Source organism: Saccostrea cucullata, unplaced genomic scaffold, assembly GCF_032062105.1.
Source record: "Saccostrea cucullata isolate Sc308-1 unplaced genomic scaffold, CSIRO_AGI_Scuc_v1 ctg677, whole genome shotgun sequence".
Lineage (NCBI taxonomy): Eukaryota > Metazoa > Mollusca > Bivalvia > Ostreida > Ostreidae > Saccostrea > Saccostrea cuccullata.
In genome coordinates this window covers 161,565-185,704 of record NW_026924331.1, presented here as the reverse complement: position 1 = coordinate 185,704, position 24,140 = coordinate 161,565, and the positions used below count along the sequence as shown (strand labels likewise).

The 24,140-nt window shown below is 36.4% G+C and overlaps 1 protein-coding gene across 1 annotated transcript; it reads left to right on the top strand.

The window, feature by feature from the left end:
• The first annotated feature begins 11,573 nt into the window (after positions 1–11,573).
• LOC134266232 (uncharacterized) lies at positions 11,574–23,846 on the top strand. The gene is made up of 7 exons (XM_062748459.1): positions 11,574–11,745; positions 12,238–12,506; positions 19,251–19,408; positions 20,167–20,222; positions 21,468–21,593; positions 21,748–21,873; positions 23,540–23,846. Exons 1-7 carry the CDS (start codon positions 11,574–11,576, stop codon positions 23,797–23,799), a joined length of 1,167 nt encoding a protein of 388 aa, XP_062604443.1. The 3' UTR covers positions 23,800–23,846.
• The last annotated feature ends 294 nt before the right edge of the window (positions 23,847–24,140 follow it).

The window sequence follows — 24,140 nt, the reverse complement described above, 5'->3', positions numbered from 1 at the left end:
GTAAGTTTTATAATATATATTAAAACTTGTTTTGAAAAGTTAGTGTTGACACGAGCTCAGATACTGTAAATTTTGATATTTCATGAACATTGTTCAATTAACTAAACTCTGCATATAAACTTATTAAAATGGAAAAAAAAATGAAAATGTTTACTGTAGCAAATATTATTGAATACAGAAAAATAAATGTAATTAAACATCTTGACAATTGTGGCGGAGGACACCTTTATACCAGCAATCTAATGCAAGGACGAGAAAAAGGATAAATACTTTATAAAACTGTCTAACTCTTTATTAGTTTCCTCTATTAGTATTGTATATCACATTTAATGTAAGGAAATGTGTTCTTTGTTTCTTGTTCATAGTGTTCCAAACAAAAAATGATGCAACGAAATCGCTCTTTTGTGAAAACAGTGCATTGCAGTTATGAATAAAGTATAAAATGCTTTAAAGTTCCAGAATGCTATGGTTTTCACGAGAAATGTGGCGAAAAGAATTTTCAGTCAATCCATTTCACTACACAAAAACCATGCGAGGTCATTAGTGGATCCGATCACAGGTAATTTTGAATACGACTTGAAAAAAGGAAGCCATTTGGATTTTGTTTTTTTACCTCAGTTCATATATTTTTTCCAAATGGTATTTATTCATCAGTGTTGTGAATTATAGACATAAGTGCTTTTCTTATTTACCTTTGTCAATATAATCATGTTTATGTAAGTGACTTTTGCCGAACTATGACGTTGCAGTACTATGACGTCATAGACGTTACTATAACGTTATGTTATATACTTGAGTTTCAAATAAACCACTATACGGTTCAGATGTGTTTTCTGTGAGTGTTACAATCTTGACATTGGTGCCGTGACAAAAGAGGAGAGATGACTTCTAAACTGAAGGCAGTAAGAGCAGGACAGAGAAGTGCTGTAACCAGACTTCTAAAAAGACTGGATGAAGAAAATGCAGATGCAGAAGAAATTAGGCAATTTTGGAGACATTAACGGACAAACAGGACATTCTCAGAGATCTTGATGAAAAAATTCTAGAAGAAACAGCAGAGGAGGACATTGAGAGAGAAATACTGGAGACAGATGAGTACAATTTCAATCTTAATTCTAAAATGAGGAAATGTAAGAAACATTTCTTGGAACAAAATGCAATTGCCAGCAGTTTCTTAGTTCAGGATGGGAATTCGCAATTCGCAGGGAATATTAGTCAATCAGCACACAATTTCAGTGAAAATTCAAGAGCTCATCAGACCTTCACAAGCTTTCATTCAAATCCAAACAGTGGTAACTTTCACAAACTTCCAAAATTAAACTTACCCATTTTTGAGGGAAATGTGTTGGAGTGGCAGTCATTCTGGGATTCATTCGATTCGGCTATTCATAGCAACAACACGTTGACAGAAGTTCAAAAGTTGAATTATTTAAAGTCTTTAGTAGCAGAAGAAGCATCGAACACCATTTCAGGATTTGCACTCACACATGCAAACTACAACAGAGCGATTAAGCTTTTACACAAAAGGTTTGGACAAAAACACAAGATAACTCAGTCTTACATGCAAGCGCTCTTAGACCTACCCGCTCCCAAGAATAATCTCACAAGTCTGCGTCATTTTCATGACCAAGTGGAGACATACGTCAGAGGTTTAGAATCCTACGGACAAGCTCAAGATACATACGGTTCTCTTCTAGTACCTGTGATTCTGAACAAATTACCTACTGAAATACGCAAGAATTTGGCACGTGAACATGGCTCTACTGATTGGTTACTAGGTGACTTACGAAAGGCTCTTTACAAGGAACTTGACATACTAGAAGCAGGAACTCATATGGACACAAAAGAAGACCGTGTTACAGCTATATTCTACATGCACTCTGAATCCAGTGATGAGCAACCACAACGGAACTACAGCCCTCGGAATCATCGAGTATGCTGTACATTTTGCAAGAAGTCACATCATTCAAATGGCTGTACAAGATACACAAAACACAATGACCGGATGAAAATTGTCAGACGAGACAAGCTGTGCTTTAATTGTTTAGGGAGACATCGTGTTGCGGAATGCCAGTCCAAATCAAATTGCAAAATCTGCAAAAAACGTCATCACACAAGTTTGTGCACTGCTCATAATGCAGTCAAAACCAATACGAGGAATACCCATGGATCACAAGCAAAGGCTGAACTGGATGTAAAGACCAGGGAAATCAAGAATCTACAGGATGAAATCAAGAACTATAAAAGTGTCATTGCTACATTAGAACAGCAGATATCAGAACAAAGGATTTTGACCGAGAAAACCATGAAGGATGTAAACTTTTTACATACCGAATTTGCAAAGCTTCAGTCCCAATTTCAAGCACAGTTAATTGCTACAAATCAGATGACAGCTGAGAATCAAGCAGAAGAGTTAAAGAAAAAAGAAGCTGAAGTTAATATGCTCAAACAGGAGATACAATGGCTCAAATCGTCGAGGGAGGCACCTCAAAGGAAACTTCAACAAGTTGGAGAAAATATTCACTCAGATGTAGAGCAGCAGAGAGAAACTCCAAGAGATCAAATTACTGGTTTGAAGATGGAATCAGAGATATCCAAGAAACTAGATAACATTCATAAGAATAACCTAGAACAGAGTTACAGAGAGGAGACCCAGGAAAAGATGAACATTGTCAACCAAATAGAAAAGGGACAAAACCGCTACACTAATGAGACTAACAATCTAACTCGGAATTATGCAGAGGATAACAAAGTTCATAGCATGCAGATTGTTGACTTCAAGAGGATTTCTGTGGATGACACCAATATCAGACAACAGGAGAACACATTCAAAACTTTCAGAGATGTCGAGAGGACATACAGTCAGAACCTCATCGAGTCACGGGATGAGATCGCAGAGATGAAGAGGAGGGTGAAGATTATGGTTCATCAGATTTATCAAAATAAGGAGCAAATTCAAACCAAAGAGAATGCATTCATCATAGAGTACTTCGGACATTAGAGTAAAGAGGAAGACGATTTCTTGTGAGACTTTGTTCATATACGTGATGGTACCAAACTCAAAGACATAAAGGAAATCCAAACTTAAATCTAACGGAGGAGCGTTACATTTCAAGTGACATTGCGAGTAACTTTTCGAGGATTTTTATTCATTTTCAATCAAATTCCTTTTTATTTCTTGGTCCAAGGACTTACTCAATTCGTACTTTGGTGGGCCGGAGAATGTTGTGAATTATAGACATAAGTGCTTTTCTTATTTACCTTTGTCAATATAATCATGTTTATGTAAGTGACTTTTGCCGAACTATGACGTTGCAGTACTATGACGTCATAGACGTTACTATAACGTTATGTTATATACTTGAGTTTCAAATAAACCACTATACGGTTCAGATGTGTTTTCTGTGAGTGTTACAATCTTGACAATCAGAAAAACCATGAATAACAGTAGATTTCAAGTAGCTATTTTTAATTACCATTGAATTACATTAATAACCATGTACTTCAATACAAACCTTGTATATATATATATATATATATCTCTTTATAGTGTTTTCCTAAATGTGTATGATAATTGTGATGGCAAATAAGCAGGAAAACACTATGATATAATTTTCCGCACTTTTATTAGCTACTCCTCGCCTAGCTGATACAGTCAATATGTCACAATACACACGTCCGACCTGGACACTGGACAACATCCAAAGAGAGAGAGAGAGAGAGAGAGAGAGAGAGAGAGAGAGAGAGAGAGAGAGAGATGTTACATCAAACTACGTGTCAGACGAATCACGTGACTGAAGGCTAAAGAGTAAATCGTCCCCTGCACCTCCAGGGCCACTGCATTCCTCCCAATTTTGAAAATGGGCGTCCCAGCCGTAACAATAGGACAATTTATAATATACAGGTGATTTTAAAGTCTTCCTTGCAGAACCTCCCACACATATACATTCACACAAAAGTAAATTAATCTATTAAACATTAATGTCAATATTAATAATAAAAAATTTAACACAGTTCATAACATAATCACTTCTCCAAATCATCCTCCGCGTCGTCTCGGACTACCACGTGGTCCCTCGTTGTTAACCGACTCCTGTCGTCTACCACGTGGTCCAACGCTGACATCATCCATGGATGGGCTCTGCTTCCTCAAGTGCAACGTCTACGGTGCGGCCAATAAATCAGGAACTGGTAAGTACAGGTAATTGCTCCTGGTCATGGACATCCCGACCATTATATAAACAAGGTAATCTACAAGGATCCCCTCAACTGAGACCCCAAAGCACTCCAAAGTTCCTGAACACCAAAGGTGACGTCCTGCCCCCTATCTGCGGCCAATAACTTATATATACCTCTCCGATGTGCCTCGGGCATATCGGAGCTTCGACACCACTTATAAACCTACAATTGTAGGTAAGAACATCAATTTTTTTTTCTACTTGCTACTTCATGTGCAAGCATAACCTAACCTGATGTAAATCCAACTTAGGCTTGCACATACTCCTGCATCATTGCCATCTAGACGGTGTCAACCCTGACGAGACTGCATTCGGGGCAGATACACTGAGGTACTGATTTAGCATAATCCTCGCTAATACCCACACACCCAGGATGAAACCAGTCCAGACAGCTGTCACACTGCACCATTATCTCCTTAGGATTCGACTGTAAACAAACACAATATTGTCTTGTCATAGTTGCCTTAGTAGCGTTAGGTCGTTTGGGCGACTTGGACTTTACTGACTGCTTTAATCTTTCCCTCACCCATTTACTTGATCCCATATAAGGACCTACTGATTCAACTGGCTTGGGGCTAACTTCCGAGTGATCCCCACCCCAGGGCTCTCATGACTTATTCCTGAGTCCACGGTCCCCAGCGGTGTAACCACGTTATGTTCAAGAGGACTACCCCCATATCTGTACTGACTGTCCAGGCAACTTATTCTGATAGTTAACGAACCATTTATGGAGTTGCCTGGGCGTGGCCTCTCACGTCTTAAGCTTGTCATGTTGCATGACCTTGACAGAGATTTATCAACAAATTTTGTGTCGGATTTGCCTTCTATAATCACCCAAGGACTGAACCTAATAGATTACACTTTTTTCCCCGCATTGCGGCGCCAACATAACAAATCTCCGACCTTGAACTTGCGAGTACGGATCTTAATGTCGTGTGACCCCTTCATTGCCTTTTGCGCATCCTTAAGTTTCTTACGGTCGATGTCGTGCGCGCTCTGATAATTTTCTTCTAGATCTCGTAGGTCAACCTCACCCTCCACCCCATTTTAAAAGGCGTGGATGGCGATGATGTATGACGATTGACTGCCGACCGTAATGCTCCAGTCAACGGACCTAGGTATTTATCCCATGACTTGGGCTGGCCATCGACGTAACGTTGAACTGCGTTTATTAGAGTGCGGTTGTAGCGCTCTACCTGGCCATTCCCTGAAGGACTGTAAGGTGTTGTCCAGGCTTTGTGGATCCCTAACATGGCACAAATCTTATAGAATAACTCACGTTTGAAATTTCGGCCTTGATCTGTTAAGATTTCGTAAGGGTAGCCGAATCGTGAAAAGAGGTCATTGATAGCAGATCGGGCAGTAATTTCCGCTGTCTGAGACGGAAGTGGAACACACTCTACCCACTTGGCAAAAATGTCTACTATCATAAGGATGTATTCGTTCTCGCCATCAGTTCTGGGAAGTAGCCCGAGAAAGTCATGATGCACCCTCTACATTGGGCTTCCGGCTTGATAACTCTTAGGTTCGGATCTGTTTGGCAATGATCCTCGTTTGTTTCTCGCATATACATCGCAAGTTCTGACCTATAACTTTATGTCTTTGACCATGCGCCACCAATAGAACTGTTGCATAAGACGTTCCTTCGTTTTCTGAATTTCCTGGTGACCAGAGGACGGAACGTCATGACATACATGCATGAATGACCTCGGATCGGAGAATCCGTAGCACGAGCAGCCGACGGGACGCATCCTAGTCATCGGGTTCTCCCCAAACAATACCTGATTCAAAGAGATAGAAACAGTCACGTTCCAGAATATAGCATTTCTTTTCCGGACTGCAAATAATTTTCGTTTCAGTAGGTAAAGCCCTAGACCCTAAGTACTGTCATAGGTATACTATAGCTCAATCATTTTCTTATTTCTCAGCTAAATCAGGGGAACTGTAAGAAGGAAGCGACATTCCCGCAGTAGCGCTTGTTAACTGACAAACCTGAGGATTAAATGCCCCAATCAGATCTAGACTCAAAACCCAACAGACAAAAATTTGTAAACTGGGGAGTGCAGAAGCACTTGCAGTCGAAAGAATATCTTCCCAAGAACTAGAAACAATAGTCTGACGGAGAATGGGGGTCTAATGCATGACAGTTAACCCCCCCCCCCTCCAGTGGAGGAACTTTCCTCTGGCACAGGCGTTTCGTCAAAGAGCTTGGACAATGGAATCACATCGTCTATTTCAGTGTTAAAATCATGCCATCGTTCGTGGGCTCGGCGGCAATACAGGTGTATTGTTGAATATTGATCCGAGTTGAAAATTGACCCGTGGTTCATTTTTCAACGTTGAATATTGAACCGGGGGAGTTTTTTCTGCGTTGAAAATTGAGACCGATAGTCGTTGAATTTATACCTGGGGTCATTTTTCAACAGTTTGATAATTTTTTTTCTTATCCTTGATGACCTCAACAAGTTGAAAATTGACACTGTTGAATATTGACCCCACCTCATTCAAAGTTTGAACAATTTTTTAACTGGAAAGTTGTTTAACATGCAGGATTTATTAGTATTTCTATATTTATAATTCGGTTTCAATTTTTTTACAGTACTTTCTAACATCCAAAGTATCCAGAAATAACTATAAAACTATGAATAGGCCATAAAACGACAATCCTGGAAATCTGGTGTCTAGAGAGTGAGCCCTATATGTATTGATCAGGTGGGCAGAACATCCCATCTAGTCAAATTCAGAACAAAATTAACAAAAGTAAAAGCCTAAAATTTAGAATGAAACACATCGGCCAAAACTAATCCAATCATAGGTTATATTTGTGAAAAGATCAATATAGCGACCATAGCATGTAAGTAATGCTGATTTCATACAAGGTTGGTAGATTCCCTGTAACAACCGTATCTGTCAGTAGCCTGCCTCGGCTTAAAAATTGATTTTTCGGAGCATTACTTTGAGAAGGAGATTATTCTTATTCTAAAACATATCATCCTTATTCGATTCAATGTTCCTATTCGATTAGTTGCTATTTCTATTCGATAATTTGTAATTTGTATTCGATAAACTACTATTCCCTTTGGAGGAAATATGACAATATGATTCCTACATCATAATATATCATTCGTTTGAAAACATGCGTTTCCTATTCGATGTAATTTATGTTTGAAAACATGCGATTCCTATTCGCTAATTTTGTCATTCCTATTTCATAATTTTATCTTTCCTATTCGATAATTATTTGGTTTATATGCAATGAAGTTGTTGTTTGAAAACATACTAGCATCCACTTCTATTCGAAAAATACGATTCTTATTCGAAAAAGGTCTTATCTTATTGCATGATTTTACCTCTCCTATGCGATGTTTTTCTTATTTTTTCACTATATGTACGAGTAATTGCATTCTGGGAAATGAGAAAACTAGCTAGAACTGGTTGTAAACTCTATTAAATAGGAATGGCATGTTTATAATGACTATCAAATATAAATCATTTTATTATCGAATAGAAATGAAATGGCAAGATTATCGAATACAAATCACATATTTTCGAACAGAAATAGCATTTTTATTTGTTTCGCACAAGAATAACAATTAATCGAATAGGAATGATATTTCATCAAACAGGAATGACATGATTAAAAAAAAGAAAAATATTTTTTTTAATAAGAATAACAAAAGTTATAATAATACGTTTTACCCGCCATACCATAAACAAGTGATAGCGGAATTTTAGTATTACTTTACAAATACGGAAAATTCACTGTGGAAAAGATGAAGAAGAAATCATTTCTTTTCTTATACAGTATAACTTCAGTTGGCCTTCATCTTCCATAGTCAGGAAAACGCCCAAACATGAAACAATTGTTGCACATTCAGTGGTGACTTAAAAAATTCATTGGGATATATCGAGTCGACATATGAAATAAAGTAACTATTGTTACTCGATCATACGTCATCGGTGTATCTAAATTTTGAGTTGAACCCCATGGCAAGTGTTTTCTTCTTGTCTTGTGAAGTTTTTTAAAAAATATATTCTTGTTCTGCTTCATAGAAATATTTAAACAGGTCGGCCAATAAATGAGCACAATAAGGGCAAAATTTGTTGCGAATCTGTCAAATTAAATATTCATTATCATATATTAGGCCTAGCTACATTGATTTTGCAAAGGCATATTTCTTTCCATGAGAAAAATGAAATCAAACTTTGTAGTGTCTAAAGTTTGTTTTTCATTTTGAATTTATATTTGGTGTTTTGAAAGTTTTTGTTCTTCTCTGGTGACTCCAAAGCGCCTACTCTTTTTATAAGACCGGAGAAAGGGTCTGAAACATTTTTTTTTTCAAATTTAATAATTTTTTTTAGAAATTTACCAGCTTTGTTTGTTTTGGTTTTTTTTCTGAATGATCTGGTCTGCCGCATTTTCTTCTTCCTGTTATAGAATATTCTGTGTAATTGAAAGTTTAATTTTGCAATTCTGTAAGATCATTGTTTCCAAATCATCATTCTAAGTGGGAAATTTAAATTCCTGTTAATCAATCACATTTTTTATTTCCTTTGTTCAGTAACAGTCCAATTTTGTAAGATATCAGTACTGAAACAGTCTGATATTACGATTAATATCTGACTGCTTACTATAATATCGGACTGCCATGGGTACACTTTTAGACTGCAACAACAAAGGAATGACATCACAGCAATGTTTTAATGTTCGGTATCGCTAGTATTGGAGGTTTGGTCATTACCTGGACGAGTACCGCGAAAGCATTATGCTACTCTCCACCAACCGGAAACCGCTTTTTCCGATAATCGCTTAAAGCAGAGCCGCTGGAGAAATGAGGGTTAAAACTCCGGTTGTAATGGGCGAAACAGAGAAAACGCTCTACTTCTTTAACATCACACCAAACAGGCCAGTCACGTACTGACTCAATATATTGATCCCCCATTTCAACTCCGTGCTCGCTTACGGTTCTACCAAGGAACTCGACCTTAGTCGTTAACAGTCCACACTTCCGAGGTTTGAATTTAACCGCGGAACCGCTCAAACACTTGTCGTAGTTTATCAAGGTGAGCGTGTGCTTAAGATCCAAGAACTAGGATATCGTCTAAGAAAGCTAAGACAATTTTCCAGTTAGTCTTGCAACACCAAATTGATACCTCTAGCGACGTTCGCAGGGGCATTACACAAACCGATCCCCATTCTGGTAAACTCAAATAAACCATATTTCGTTACGAAAGCAGTCTTCTTCCGGTCTTCCGGAGCTATCTTGACCTGCCAGTAAGCCGCGTTAGCATCTAGCTTAGAGAACCAGCGGTTTCCCGCTAGCGTGTCCATGCACTCTTCGATGAGTGGCAGAGGGTATGTGTCCTTGACTGTCATCTTGTTCAGGGCTCTATAATCCACGCACTAACGGACGCTGCCATCCTTCTTTCTAACCAAAACTTGGGCGGACGCCCAGTCTGAGGAAGACGGCTGGATGTCTCCGGCTTTTAATATCTTATTGAGATGACCTTCCTCCTTCTCTTGAAATACAGCAAGAGTGCGACGCATCTGCTGTTTGACGGGAGACGCGTTCTAGGAGTGGGGCGATATGCTTATATTATGTTTCCATCTTGGCTGACACTCGACGCACTGTGGGATCGGTACCTCTAACTAACATGGAAGGGACGGCTTCCCCTACCTTGGTTCCAGTCTTGATAATATTGCTTCTGTCGGTCAAGTTTAGAATGCATAGCTTGGCTTTATTTCCTGCGGCATTGTATGTGTGCGAAGCTACTATACCAATCGGAAATATGCTAGCTAGTTCCAGCATTAGCTCTCGCAAATCAGAACTAAGGATACACTCGATAACTTGGGCAGCGTACGGAGGAACCCACACTCTGTGCATCAAGTACTGGTACTGTCTAATCAGCATTCAGAGCAAAGGTAGCTTCAATGCCCTTGACCCTTAAAGTACCGGCTTCACAGGAAACTTCTGCGCCATGCGTACACAGGAAATTGATCACTAATAGCATTTCATCTTGCAAGGGGCCAACATAGATCCGGTGAACAAAAACATAATCCCCGATGCGTAAGTTGAGATTTCCGAGGTACTGGGCGGTCATTCCAGCCCCCTCGCCAACTAGCCTAACATTAGTGTCGCTAACAACTTCGGGCTGCTGTCTCAAGGACCTATAAACATCACTTCAGATTATTGTGATGTCGGCTGCTGTATTAAAAGTTGCTTTCACTTGCTGGCCTCCTATCTGTATTGGGATACGCCACGCACCTGAACCAATGGCTTGCATGACTACCGGAACTAACCGACGGAATGACATGGGTCGCCTTGATAGTTGGAGTATCAGCAAAGGTCACCCTATTAGCACTAGTCGAGTGCTCCCTATACGTAGTCTCGGTAGATTTTTTCAGACATGGACACTTTCGCCGTATGTGTTCCTGTTCTTTGCATTCATAACGAAGTACTGTCCCTGAAACCTATAAGCGCCCTTGACTCGCTGATTTCCCCCTCATAGGTTTACGTGTTGGGCCACGTTCCAGACTGCTCTCCGTAGAATCGCAAATGGAATCAGTCTTCCGCTCCACTGACTTCTCTCGGCTTCCGAGAGCTTACGTCGGTGAGCAGGCGGGAGAGAGAACCTCTCCAAGACCTTCAGGGTCCCACTCTGAGGAAACGGACCTTACAGCACGTGGACGACGAACCACTGCTAGGCGGCTTAACTGGTAAGTTTTTATCCTTTTTACTGCCTCCGCCAGAGTACATGGTGGATTGTTGATCAACTGTTGACCCGCCTCACCATCACTGCAACCAAGAGCGAATCTAACAACGAGCTGCTCCTGGAATATTGCTGGCGAAGTTCCGCCACCAAAGGCCTTATTGGCAGTGTCCATGACTCTATCTGCCCATTGTTCCATTGTTTCTTCTAGTTTTTTGGATATCGAGCTAAATTCCAGCTGTGAGGCTGCCCTTAAGGAACTTCTTTCAAACCTCTCCTCCATCCACAGTACAACTTCTCGGAAACTAATCAGTGCCCCCCCCCCTCCCGCGACGCAAAATTTCAAAGTTCTTGAGTGCTGCCCCCTCCAATGTCAAACTTAAGAAAAACAAACGATCGGGGTCACACCACTTGTGGTATTCAGAGATTGTAGAAAACTTTGAATAGAATGGTCCCCACTCTACATCCCCATTGTACTTCATCCACTTTATTTCAGCTGGAATATTCCTGCTCACGCTACTCCGAGAACCAGGAGGTATAAACTCGGAAATCGGGATGTATCTGCAGTAGTGATTAATGTATGATCTTGAGATACCCAAGACCAACCCCCTTTTCCAGGTACAAATGACGGTCATTCCCCAAGTGCTACCGTCACTGCCCTACCAACCAACCATAGTAGCTAGAGCCCTGACTACCAAAGTTAGCAGCACTAGAAGATGCAGTTGGTGCTGTCACAGGCACACCAATACCCCAGGCAACATGATCAGGATCGAATGGGCCCATGCCGGGATGTACAGTATACCCCCCCCCCCATTCACAGTGTTCCCTGATAAGAACGAGCCAAATGTAAAAGTTCTTTATATAGTTCTTAATAGCAAGCCCGAACCAAGATTACTGTAGTCTACTGGAGAAAGTCGCTGACCTTGCGATGTAGAAACAGACGTGACCTCAGGGTAATGGATAGAAACAGATGCGGTACTAGGTAAACTAGGACGGGCTTCTCAACGGGAGAGTACTGCACTGGAAAAGAGCTAGGAACCCAGGGACTCCTCTGGCTACTAGTCGTTATAGACGGACTGGCATTAACCTTGAGCTCCTGTGGCTCAGTTACTGACTGCGGTTTGTTAGATTTCATTATTCTCGCAAGTAATTGAGTTCACCCTGAATCTGACCAATATCCCCTCGGAATTGACCGATTTCCCCTCGAATTCGGTAGAGGACCCCCTCCAGGATAGTCTGTCTTCCTGGAGCAGGGATTAAAACTGCTGGAAACCGGGCGTTTCCAAAGACTCATCAGCTCCCCGTGTAAGCGACATATCTCCACCCTCATACTGGGTGACATTATCCGGGGCACACTCCCCCTTGGTCATCGGTGTGCCACACGCAGCCGGAACAAATCTCACGCTTACGGGAGGTGGAAATTTCTGCGGACTGCGTTCTCTCGGGGTACTCCCCAGACTCGGTTGGTCATTTCCCCCAACTCAAACGTCCCAGTCCACATTAGGCCTTAAAGTCCCCCTCCCCCTGCTAAAGGAACTGAACACATGGTCCATCTCGGTATCCTCAAAACTGCAAAAATACAAATTAACATGAAGCAGTGAATCCGCTAAACAAGAAACGCAAGTATAAACGTATATACAAAATATATACTGCTACCTTACATCTCGGAAAAATATCAAAGATGGCGACGGGCACTAACATGTGCAGATTAGGTTTTACCCCGCAGTTAAACTAAAATACCCTGCTCGCAGCGCCAATATAGTGTTATCCTATAATAACTGTAATGGCGGATGAGAAGGAAGACACTATGATATAATATTCGGCACTTTTATTAGCTACTCCTCGATACAGTCAAGTCAATATGTCAATCACTTACAATACACACGTCCGATCTGGACAACATCCAAAGTCAGAGAGAGAGAGAGAGAGAATGTTACGTCACACTGCGTGTCAGACGAATCACGTGACCGGAGGCTACAGGGCAAATTATCCCCTGCACCTCCAGGGCCACTACATCTTCACCAAAAAGATATCCATTGGTTAGTGGAATGTACTGGTGATATTTGCTACAAATATGTATAATATTTAAAAAACACAAATTTCGATGCATGAGATACACAATGCTTTTGATATATAGATTTGTTTATTAGTTAAATTGATTTTTACTGGTACGTAGGAATATCTTTCATAAAGCGCTTTTTGAGATATGCCTACGTGACAAGTCTGTGTGATTCACACACTAATAACTCACAAATCTTAAAAAACATTCCTGAAATAGCCCCTCAAACGCCGCTTATACTTAATAAAATGTTAAAAATGTTTTTGCTTCCAGTGTTATAACTGTTTTAACCTTAATTTGACTTCAATAGATATTTTGAATATTAAATTCACCACTTGATGCCCAGGTGCAACTGCCATTATGAAGTCAATTACACGGTATTCTCTAATTAGGTAGGTCTCGACCTAAATTATGTCTTTGAACGTGCATGTTTATGGTCAGTCTGTAATTTCAGATTATAAACAAATTGAATTGTGTGTCCTCGTTTTATTCAATAGAACAATATATAAGAAATACCTTAAAGTTTTGTATAAATTATTGAAGTGTAAATCACACAGATCTGCCACGTACAGGGCATATGAAAAATATGCCTAAGTGACAAGTTAGTGTGATTTACACACTGATTGTATCCATTAAACTTAAAATCATCACATTGTACATATCTAAAAGCATAAAACAACGTTCTCAATATTCGAATTCTCGCTGCACTTAGAATACTGAGTATAGCTGCATTTTTAACGACGCTGTAAACCTAATTCTGACTTCACATTATTGCGACTTTCCCTAAAAGTGTATTCAAATCAAGAGAGAGAGAAAGAGTTAGCACCTGTTCCAATTTTTTAAAATCATTATTTACAGCTATGAAATATCAATTCACACCAAGGCCCTGTTAAGATAGGGCGGATATTAACAGGTTTTTACAAATTAATGTATAGTGACAAAGTTTTTCTAACTTATACTTTTATGCAAATACTAATAAATTACGATTTTCTGAAAGTTTCCTCAAGTTTTTAACAGAATAAAAAATAAATGTTTTTTTTTTCAGATTTCAAGATTACATATTCCCTACCAGTATGATACTCTTGGTAAAGCTGCTCTGAAAATTTCCCTCAGAATTAATATTGGAGTTGGTTGTGCAAAACAAAAAAATATATTTGTTCAGAAGAATGGCAAGTCATTCTCCTATTACAGGGGAGGTTACCGAGGATATTTATTGATACTTTGTCTTCGTATGTAATGTGATTCATAGTTGACAGTCGAACAAAAACGTATTTTTAAGTCTTTGCACATTCACAACATAAAGGTAGAACGAATATTAAGATACTTTAAAAATATCAAGCAGAACTATTCATTTATTTAAGAAATATTCCTCATAAATTACAAGAGAAAAATCATAACCATAATCATAACTATTTTTGACTTATCTGGAATTCGTACACAAGGAATGTGCAAAGATATGTTTTATTGTATGATTTATTTGTTTTCATTAATCAAACATGAACAAATTTTTTTTTCATGTCAATTGCTTAAGTTAACAGTCATGTTAAAGGAAAATTTATTTAATTTAATTTTGATTTGAATATATGTGGAAATACTTTAATTTTAAAAATAAAATAGTGTATTGGATTGTATGTTTGTTCTTATTCATGCTAAAGCAACACTTAGTGTAGCTGGTACCCAACCTGTAAAATTCTTTGAGAATCTGTAGACGATGTGCCTGTATAAGTATTGTATTATTATATTTTTTTATATGAAATGTTTGGATGTCTAATGGATGACGCAGTTTTAATGCTATAAATCAATTGTGCTTCATTACAATAACAAATAGGTATCCTTATTTGCATATTAATAAGACTGCATGCCTAAAGTTATAGATAACGAAAAGTAGAAATAACCCTACAAGCAACCTTTATCCCTGATCAGGGCATTCCAAATTGTCCGACAAGAGGTGGCAACAGGTACCAAAAATAAGTATCGTCCCATGTCCACAGATAACGTCTTCTCTGATCTCTTTGTTATGATCAAGTAGCTAGATCACACGGTGAATGTGATAGGAATTGCTTACTTATCTAAATCAACTGATCCCAACTCTGAAGTGTTAGGTCTGCTCGAAATTGACATTTTATAAACTTGATAACAGTTACTGTTCGTTGTGGCCATTTATCATTCTTTAAAACAAAGACATACCAAAGGGTATGTAATATGTCAGTAAAAAAAATCGACCGAATGATAAAAAAAAATTAGCAAACATGAAAATGAAATGATAACGAAGGAAAAATTTACAGAATGTTGTCTTCAAACCTCTGTACATGTAATAATTAATTACCTGTCAGTCGGTTGTTCTGTTTCAGAAAATACTCTTTAGTATGGAATAAGTTACTAGTATATTAGGAGACATTGCCATAAAATTCAGACAAATATACAGAAGTCCAACATAAAAAAGAAAAAGTACAATGGAGAAACCGAAGTAAACTCGTTTGAAAAATTTTCATACAATTTAGTTGTTAGTTCGTGTTTATTGTCTATATTCAGTAAAGCATCTAGATATAAAAGATGTGTGTCAGATACTGAGGTTTATTCACTAATATAGCATTAACCAATCAAAGTTTTTATTTAAAAAAATGTTTGCGTTTTCGTGGAACAAACTCCGTATTAATTGATATCTTATGATTTTTGACAAGAACGATTTAAAGTCAAAACTCGAGCAAGCTTAAAATTTACTGTATTTCGAAAGTCATGATTTCGTGGATTATGTATATGATAAAGTCTTAAATTTAAATACTGAGTATATCTGCCAGATGACAAAATACATGATTATTGCGATTATTGCACGTTTAAGATTAAATGACAGTTGCACTTGATGAAGGCTTTTTATGACATACAGAACTTATTGACGGACTTTCAACGAAATCAAATGTATTGAAAAACAAATTCGATAAGGTAGCCTTTAGGATTACCATAATTATTGTTATAATTGTTGTCTTTTCTTATTATATTATGATACTTAGAAAAACGAAATATTATGTCTGAATATGTTAAGACAATATTCTCTCTAAACATATATGCATGGGCCCTAAACATGCTAAAATATTAAATTTGATAAATAATTTTAGATCTAAAAAAAAAAAAGAACAACAACAAAATTTGATAAAGCTTTTCTTGTTCTTGAAAACGTTAACACACATTCCTTGATTGAATATTACAGTCAAGGATATTCCAAATTCTAATGTTTTTTTTCCATAAATGTATTTTTTCTTTGAACAAAACTTTAAGGTTAAATATTTTATACCCCAATCCAAACAAAATGTATCTCCCATGTTTTATGAAGAACACTTTTTATTAACTTTGTATAGTGAACATAATCAATATAGAACTTCAAATCTTAATATACAAGTAATTGCTTATTCTTATCAAGGCCTCTGTACACTTAAACATACAGTGGTTATCAGGAAAGTTCAATGCTTTACCTAATCGCTATGTGGTAAGACGTACTTTTTGTCATTTCCCCATAATTTTAATTTGGCAAGGATAATTGAATCAAAGAACTTTATTCGGTAATTACCAATATTTGCCCCCCAAATCAAACTTTGATGGAGATATATCTAATTAAGTTCCTTAAACAGGGGAGTATATGCTGACTTCAAAGCACTGAATACTGTCATAAGTTATGACGCCATATGTACGTAATGACGTCACAAACATGATGTAAATTTCAGTTTTTAATGAATTTTACAGAAAAATGTACATATTTTGTCGATATTTCGAGTAAAAGTCACCGAGCGCATGTGTGTTGAGGATCCATATTTTGATATAATGTGTAGAATGATAATATCATAGAAATATGTCAATATTGTTCCTGAACAAACTTGCACTCTATAAATTTTAAAGCTAAAATTTTTGAAATTTTGTCCATTTTGTCGTTTTTCTGATAAAGGATATAAAATCAGACTAGTTTGTGACGTCATAAAAGCGAAAATTGTGAATACAATGCTTTGATACTATAATATTTTCTGTTAATCTATATTTCTCATACAATTTATAGAATTCAGCATATTTCAGGAAGTTTTCAAAATTTGACTTTTGTGGGTGCAAATGTATGCAATATACCGCATATAGTTCTTTATTTTAATGTAACATAGCTTCAAAATATTTGAATTCTATTGATAATGTCTTATTTATATTTTCAGTTTGTTTCTTTTACTTTTTACTCGTTTTTTAAAATACATATTCCTTTCTTATTTATTTACTACAAATATGTTTAGGTTTTGAACCATGTATATAAGTATATTGAATTAATGAGGAAATTGGAACTAAGACCAACGCGAACTCTATACTTCCTTGTCCGTGTATGTTGGTTTTACAAAATCTTTGAGTTAATTGTGATAAATTTTTTCTGTGAAATCTCCCATAAAAGATAAAACATTTCAAACTATCTTCACATTCCCTGATACACATCATATTTATTAACCGTTTCATGAATTATGGCGATTCGAAGCTAAACAAAACACCATAAAAACAAGAGACCCATGGGCCACATCACTCACCTCAGCTTTGACCATTCTGTTCTTTACCAGATTCCCCCTTGTAAAGCATATTGTGACCCTTTCCTATCCCACTGATCATAATAAAGACAATTCAAAATCTACACTACCCCAGGATGCTTTCACATAAGTTTTATCTTTTCTGGCCCAGTGGTAATTGAGAAGAAGTTTTTCAAAGCTTTTTCCTATATATTCCTATGCAAAACTTTGAATGTCCATTGTGGTCCAGTCCTACCCCCGGGGGTCATGATTTAAGAATTTAGAATCTAACTACCCCAGGATGCTTTCACAAACGTTTCAGCTTTTCTGGCTCAGTGGTTCTTGAGCAGAAGATTTTTAAAGATGTTTCCTTTATATTTCTATGTAAAACTTTAATTCCTCATTGTGGCCCCGCCCTATCACCGGGGTCATGAATTGAAGAATCTAGAATCTACACTGCCCAAGGATGCTTCCACATAAGTTTCAGCTTTTCTGTCTCAGTGGTACTCGAGAAGAAGATTTTAAAGATTTTTCCAATATAATTTATATTTCTATGTAAAACTTTGATTTCCAATTGTGGTCCCACCCTTCCCCCAGGGGTCATGATTTGAAGAATTTAGAATCTACAATACCCCAAGTTGCTTCCACATAAGTTTCAGCTTTTCTGGCCAAGTGGTTCTTCAGGAGAAGATTTTCAAAGATTTTTCCTACATATTTGTATGTAAAACTGTGATTCCCCGTTGTGACCCCGCCCTACCCCTTTGGTTCATGATTTCAACAATTAAAAATCTACACTACGGACAAATTAGAAAATCAAAATATTACTAACAGTGTGTTCCTAACCAACTCTTTTGTCATATCCATAACGAAACATTCCTTTTAATCGAAATTAATAGACCCAAATGCGTTTCGTGTAGATATTAAATATGAAAATAGTTCACGGATGTCAGAGGAGTACTAAGTATTTTGAAATTGAGTTTTTGTACAGATGGGGTAAGAATTTACAGATTGAAATGAATCAAAAATAGATTGTACCGTTTTGTGCGCGATAAACATGATAAATACAAAGTTTTTTTTATATGAGTGGAAATGTAGTTTTCTAATATTTACCAGAGGAGAGAGCTACAGATCTGCAGCCAGGTTAAAAAAAATCCTACGTTGGTACCATTTAAATCTTAGATGCTCCGAATCGAGCAGAATTGAATCTTCTATTTGATTGAATTAAATGTATGTTACTTTAATTAGAGGTTTTGCAGAAATATTCATAGGAATTTTTGTCAGGAAGTTTGAAACTATTTTAATTTTGATTTTTTTTTCTCGCTATGCAGGAGAAATTCAATTCAACATAAAACAATTCAAAACTATAATGAACACTCTCAACTTAGAATCCACGATTTACTGAAATATCCCCCTGTACAATATGATTATATGTATCCGTTCCTTTACGAATGCAATTGATTTAAAAATTTTTTTTGTAAATGTAATCGGACCTGACAATTTTACACATGTAATTTATATAAATATATAGTTTTTAAACCTCTTTATGAATATCAAATAAAACTGGTCTAACTTTGAGTGAAATCCCCTTTTCATACTGTCATTTCCGCTATATATCCAATGTTCAAAAGAGCGAGTATGAAAGTCTCTATTTGTTGATAAAATTTCATTTTGCAAGTGTTTTTGTTTTGAATTGGTGTTCAAAATACTTGATTTTATTTTCAGTTGAAAGCGTTTGCGCCATTTGATAATTCTAAGCTCCTCGCTCATCTACCTCTGGGGATGCTATTTTCAATAGCTTGCATATCTTTCGTACAGTTCTTTTGTATTTCTTCACGTGAATACTTGAAAAAGGATATCGATGTTCCTGGAAACTGTACAGGGTAAACTATTATTCATGCATTTATTGGGTTACAACGGCACATTAGAGAAGATCAGAAGACGTACGTTTTATCAATTTGATCATAAAGTCTAATTTGCAAAGGAAAAGTTTTTAATGACTTTTATATATTTATGTATCGCTTGCAAAAACTGCACCACTTGCGAGATTTTTCTAATTTTTTTCATTCTTTCAATTTTCGCCGTTGTAAAATCGTTTGCAATCCATATGTTTAATTCGTAATTACAAATTTTTGAATTCGTTATAACTAATTCAACAATTTTTTCATAACAGATTAAATTTCTTATAACGAATTCAAATAAGGAATTAAATTCGTTATAACAAATTCGAAAATTCGTTATATTGTATTCAAAAACAATTTTTGATAGGTCTTTCATGAGCTTCCGTAAATTCTGGACTCTTTTTAAATTATCATTGATTGGATACAAAATCAATACTGACCAAATAGAAGCCAAAGCCATTGTTGAAATGATATTTTCTAGCGATTAATTGTTCATATTCAAAAATTAACTGTTGAATTCTTCTACCTTCTACGATTTTCACGTCATAATTGCCGCTATACGCTAAATGATTATATTGCGAAAACACCTTAAGTTACGTCCACGGCATTTGTAGTAGTTTGAACTGCTTTATTGTGTTTGCATCATATTTTATATAGGGGTATGAATTGACTATATGAAAAATAATCATTTATTGCTTATAACCCATCACAAAAGACATTAATAAACAGGTGTATTGCAGACCTGAGAAATGTTGTGCTGGATATAGATGGGACGAAGACGCATCAACTTGTATAAGTAAGTTATAACACATCCATTGTATTTGAGAGGCTTTTTCGAGAATGTAAATGTAATTATATAGTTTTCTTAAGCCTCCGTCACACAGGGATTGCGTCTTCATGGAAGCGTCCTTTAAAAATATAAAACGTCGAGGTGAGAGCAGTAGAGTCTCACTCAGCGCAGTATTTACGCGACAAGATCTTCAATGAATGCGGTAGGGTCACGTATTGTTTCCTAAGGGATGGCCTGCAATGCGTGCATGTTCAGAGTACGCGTCGTGTGATCGCTGTCTAATCAGAACGCAGTAGAAACATTGTATGTATAATCGCCGAAGCAGTGCAGTTAAAGATCTCCAACAAAGCAGTAGAGTTCTGTATCCACACCGTTAAGACGCACAATTAATCGCTCTTTGAATGCAGTGATAGTTAACTTCAAGTTCACGGAGACCTTAGAGACTGCGTTTTCTATCGCAATTTTACAGCGCTTTTAATCAGATTAGTCCTCTTGTGATTTTTAAAACTCCGGATACACAACGATACAAAACGAGAACCGAGAGTTATCACCGTTATAATTGTAATTTTTTTTTTGGTATTTCCACAGAGTTTTTCACAACATTTTTTGCACTCCTGACCATGACCATGGGGGAAGAATTGGGAAGTAAAAATTACAACAAAACGTGTTGTGTCGTTTAATTCCAGTTGCGATAAATAATATAAATACCAAAACCATACAAAACCATAATATAACTTTGAAAAAATGAAAAAGCAGGGTTAAACCTAGCATTCATAACTTAGTACTTACTTTTTCAAATAGATCATGTATAATAAAAGAATATTTCTTGCTTATGAAGAAGTCTTAAAACATTTTCTTGAACCTTAAAAAATTGTGTTACATTCCTTTTGAAGTTTAATCCATAGGTAAAGAACGCGCTATGAACAAAACCAGTGCAATGAAAATACGATGAACTTAAGTAACAACTGACATGCCTAAAAAATTGCAAAAGTGCAGTCAATCCCAGAGCGATCTCCATGGAAACCCAGTAACACGGCTTGAGAATGCCGTAGAAACGCGCCAATTGCCATAGGATGCCGCAGCATCTTCACATTCGATTTTACAGAAATTTATGCAATCTTGATGCAATTTCTTCGTAATTAAAAAAAAAAATCACACAGCAATGCCTTCGTGTTGACGAAGCTTTGTGTGACAGGTCCTTAATAAATTAAAATTTACTAATGACGTTATAGAAAGTATCTTTTAATTCAGAATGCCGAGAAGGTTACTTAGGACTAAACTGTGAAAAAAAGTGCCCATACCCAACTTATGGCGTAGATTGTCAGAAAGTCTGCAATTGTATTGAGTCTGAGTGTGACATCACATATGGATGCAAAAGTAATCCCATAATTTCTAGAATTTTATACTCTCATACTTTTTTGAAATATCTACAAGTAATTTATAAGTAAGTGTTATTTAGAATTGTTATACTGCATATCACTCAACTGATATACGAAAAGTTACAATAACATTTGATTCTTTCTCTGTTAAGAATGTGATGGTTTGTCTGGAAAAATCTGTGAAGAACAGTGCCCTTATCCAACTTATGGAATAGGTTGTCAAGGAAAATGCCACTGTGCTGAAATAAATTGCGACATCAAGCTGGGATGCACTAGAGGTACAAGCATTAACATTTCAAAAAATAATAAGAATCCATATTATTCTTGACAATTTGAAAAATTTCAGCATTTTGATTTTTAGCCGACTTATATTTGAAAAAAAAATGTTTGTTGATAAGTGTCTCTTAAATGATTAGGATGGTAAATGTTTCTTGAAGTTAAGTGCCCTAAATACTTTTTAGATCGAAAACGTAGTGATTAAAACACAACGTTTTATGTTTTAGACATATTTTATTGACAAAATGCCAAAGGGATTGGACACAAGTTCCTAAAACTTAGATAGTCCTCTCCCATAAGGTTTTATAAGACTTATGTTCCACTAATATTAATAAATAAATTTTAAAAGTACATGAAATGGATGACTGTATTACTTACAAACATTCACTTTTGCTTCATTGGAATGTTATATGATTACATGTTTCATTTACATGTACATTCAATGTACTATGCATGTATATTTCATAATTTTCATTTTCAACTACACACACTTAAGTGTAATTTTTTACTAAAATGCAGATTTCGTAGCAATACTAAAAAAAATCTAAACACAGAGTACCCATCTTTTATGTTTAGGGAATTACTGTCTAGTTTGAAGAGACTATTGCAGGGCATCAACAAAAGTGGGAAACATGGAATAAATTGCAAAATTTACCCAATGCTACCCACTATTGTTGCATGATGTGCCTGGCATAGTTTCCTAACTAGAAAGTGATTCCTTATATTTTCATTTTTACTTGAAATAACAATCTTAAATTAAATCAAAATACTGTCTTATTCAGTAGATTTGAAATGCACGAAGCAATCCATGTTGTTTTCCATAAAAACACAAAACTTTAATGATTGCTTATAGTAACTGTTGTCAAATATCAAGATTTATGAAATAAACAACAAAATTTTTTTTAATTATAATCGAAGCAATCTTGTTACTGTAAATTATATATGTGACCTAGATTTAGGTTTTCGGAAGCACAAACATGTGTATATAGGCCCTAGACCACTTCTCCGCCGCCATATTGAATGTAATCTTGCAGTTAATGAAACGAGATTTGGTCAGGAAATCGATTTGTGAGGATGTTAAAATAACAAAGTGGGTTGAGTTGCTTACGAATGTTAAAATAGCAGAGAAAGTTGAGTTGCTTACGAAGTCGGATGGTAATGGCTGAGGGACGATGTCTGTATCAGATGAGATGACAGAGTGTGGTTGTGCCGATTTCTCCATGTGTTGCAGATAGGCTGTTTACAGAAGTGGATTTCTTGGCCTCATTGATAGTGGACAACCTTGCACTAGCAACTTGCTTTTGATCTGAAGATAATTCATTTATTTATTTTGTTTGTAAAAAATATATCATATCTAATTACTTAGTAAACAAATAAACAAAACTTGAGTTTTCTTTGGTGTATTTATACACCACTCACATTCAGGTTGACATTTGACCCTTTCAGCAGTGAAATAGAGAAATATACAAACCACGGGTATTACATGTACCAAAAAATTAACAAGATGGACTTTTATATTGTATATCGTAGAGAAAACTATTAGAAATGGAAATATTAAAAATTATTTAATTTTTTATTTATACTATGCCAACAAAAGAATTGACACGGAGCGATTAATGGACTTTTGTTCATGTGTATTGTTTGTGATCTCCAATTGTTTTATTATAGGACACAACAAACAACTAGATGAGAAGACTGAGAAAGTATCCGATGCATCCGTTTCCAATTTTACTCAACATCCAATGGGGGCTCTTTTCCTGGACTTAAAAAGAGAAATGCGGTCATATTTAATTGGAATTGTATCAGTTGTGCTCTTGATTTTTATTATGCTATTGTTAGTCATTTTAGGTATAAGAGTAAATGCAATTTCTTTGTTAAGGAGAGATGTATCTCTAATGAAACATTTAAACCCAAGAAACATTATGTAACCATTAGTCCCACTGGAGAGTCAAGCAATGAAAATAGCTATTGTAATTTGGAAGTCACGTTCATGTTTCATTACTGCATAACAGCAAAAACAAGCTTTTAAAACTGGAGGTTGAATGAAGTGATCTACAAACAATGATCCACTTAAAAAAAACAGATGTATTCAGTGCAGAAGAGAAATGTCTTCAGAGTATGAATAGCACTTATTTATCAGCAGTAGACAAAATGAGTTCAACTTTTAGGAAAACTATTTAATTTTTTATTGTCCTAAAAAACTGTAATTTTCAAAGCATAACTATTCTAAGATAAGAAAATCTTTGCTTACTAGAGAAATCCATATGAA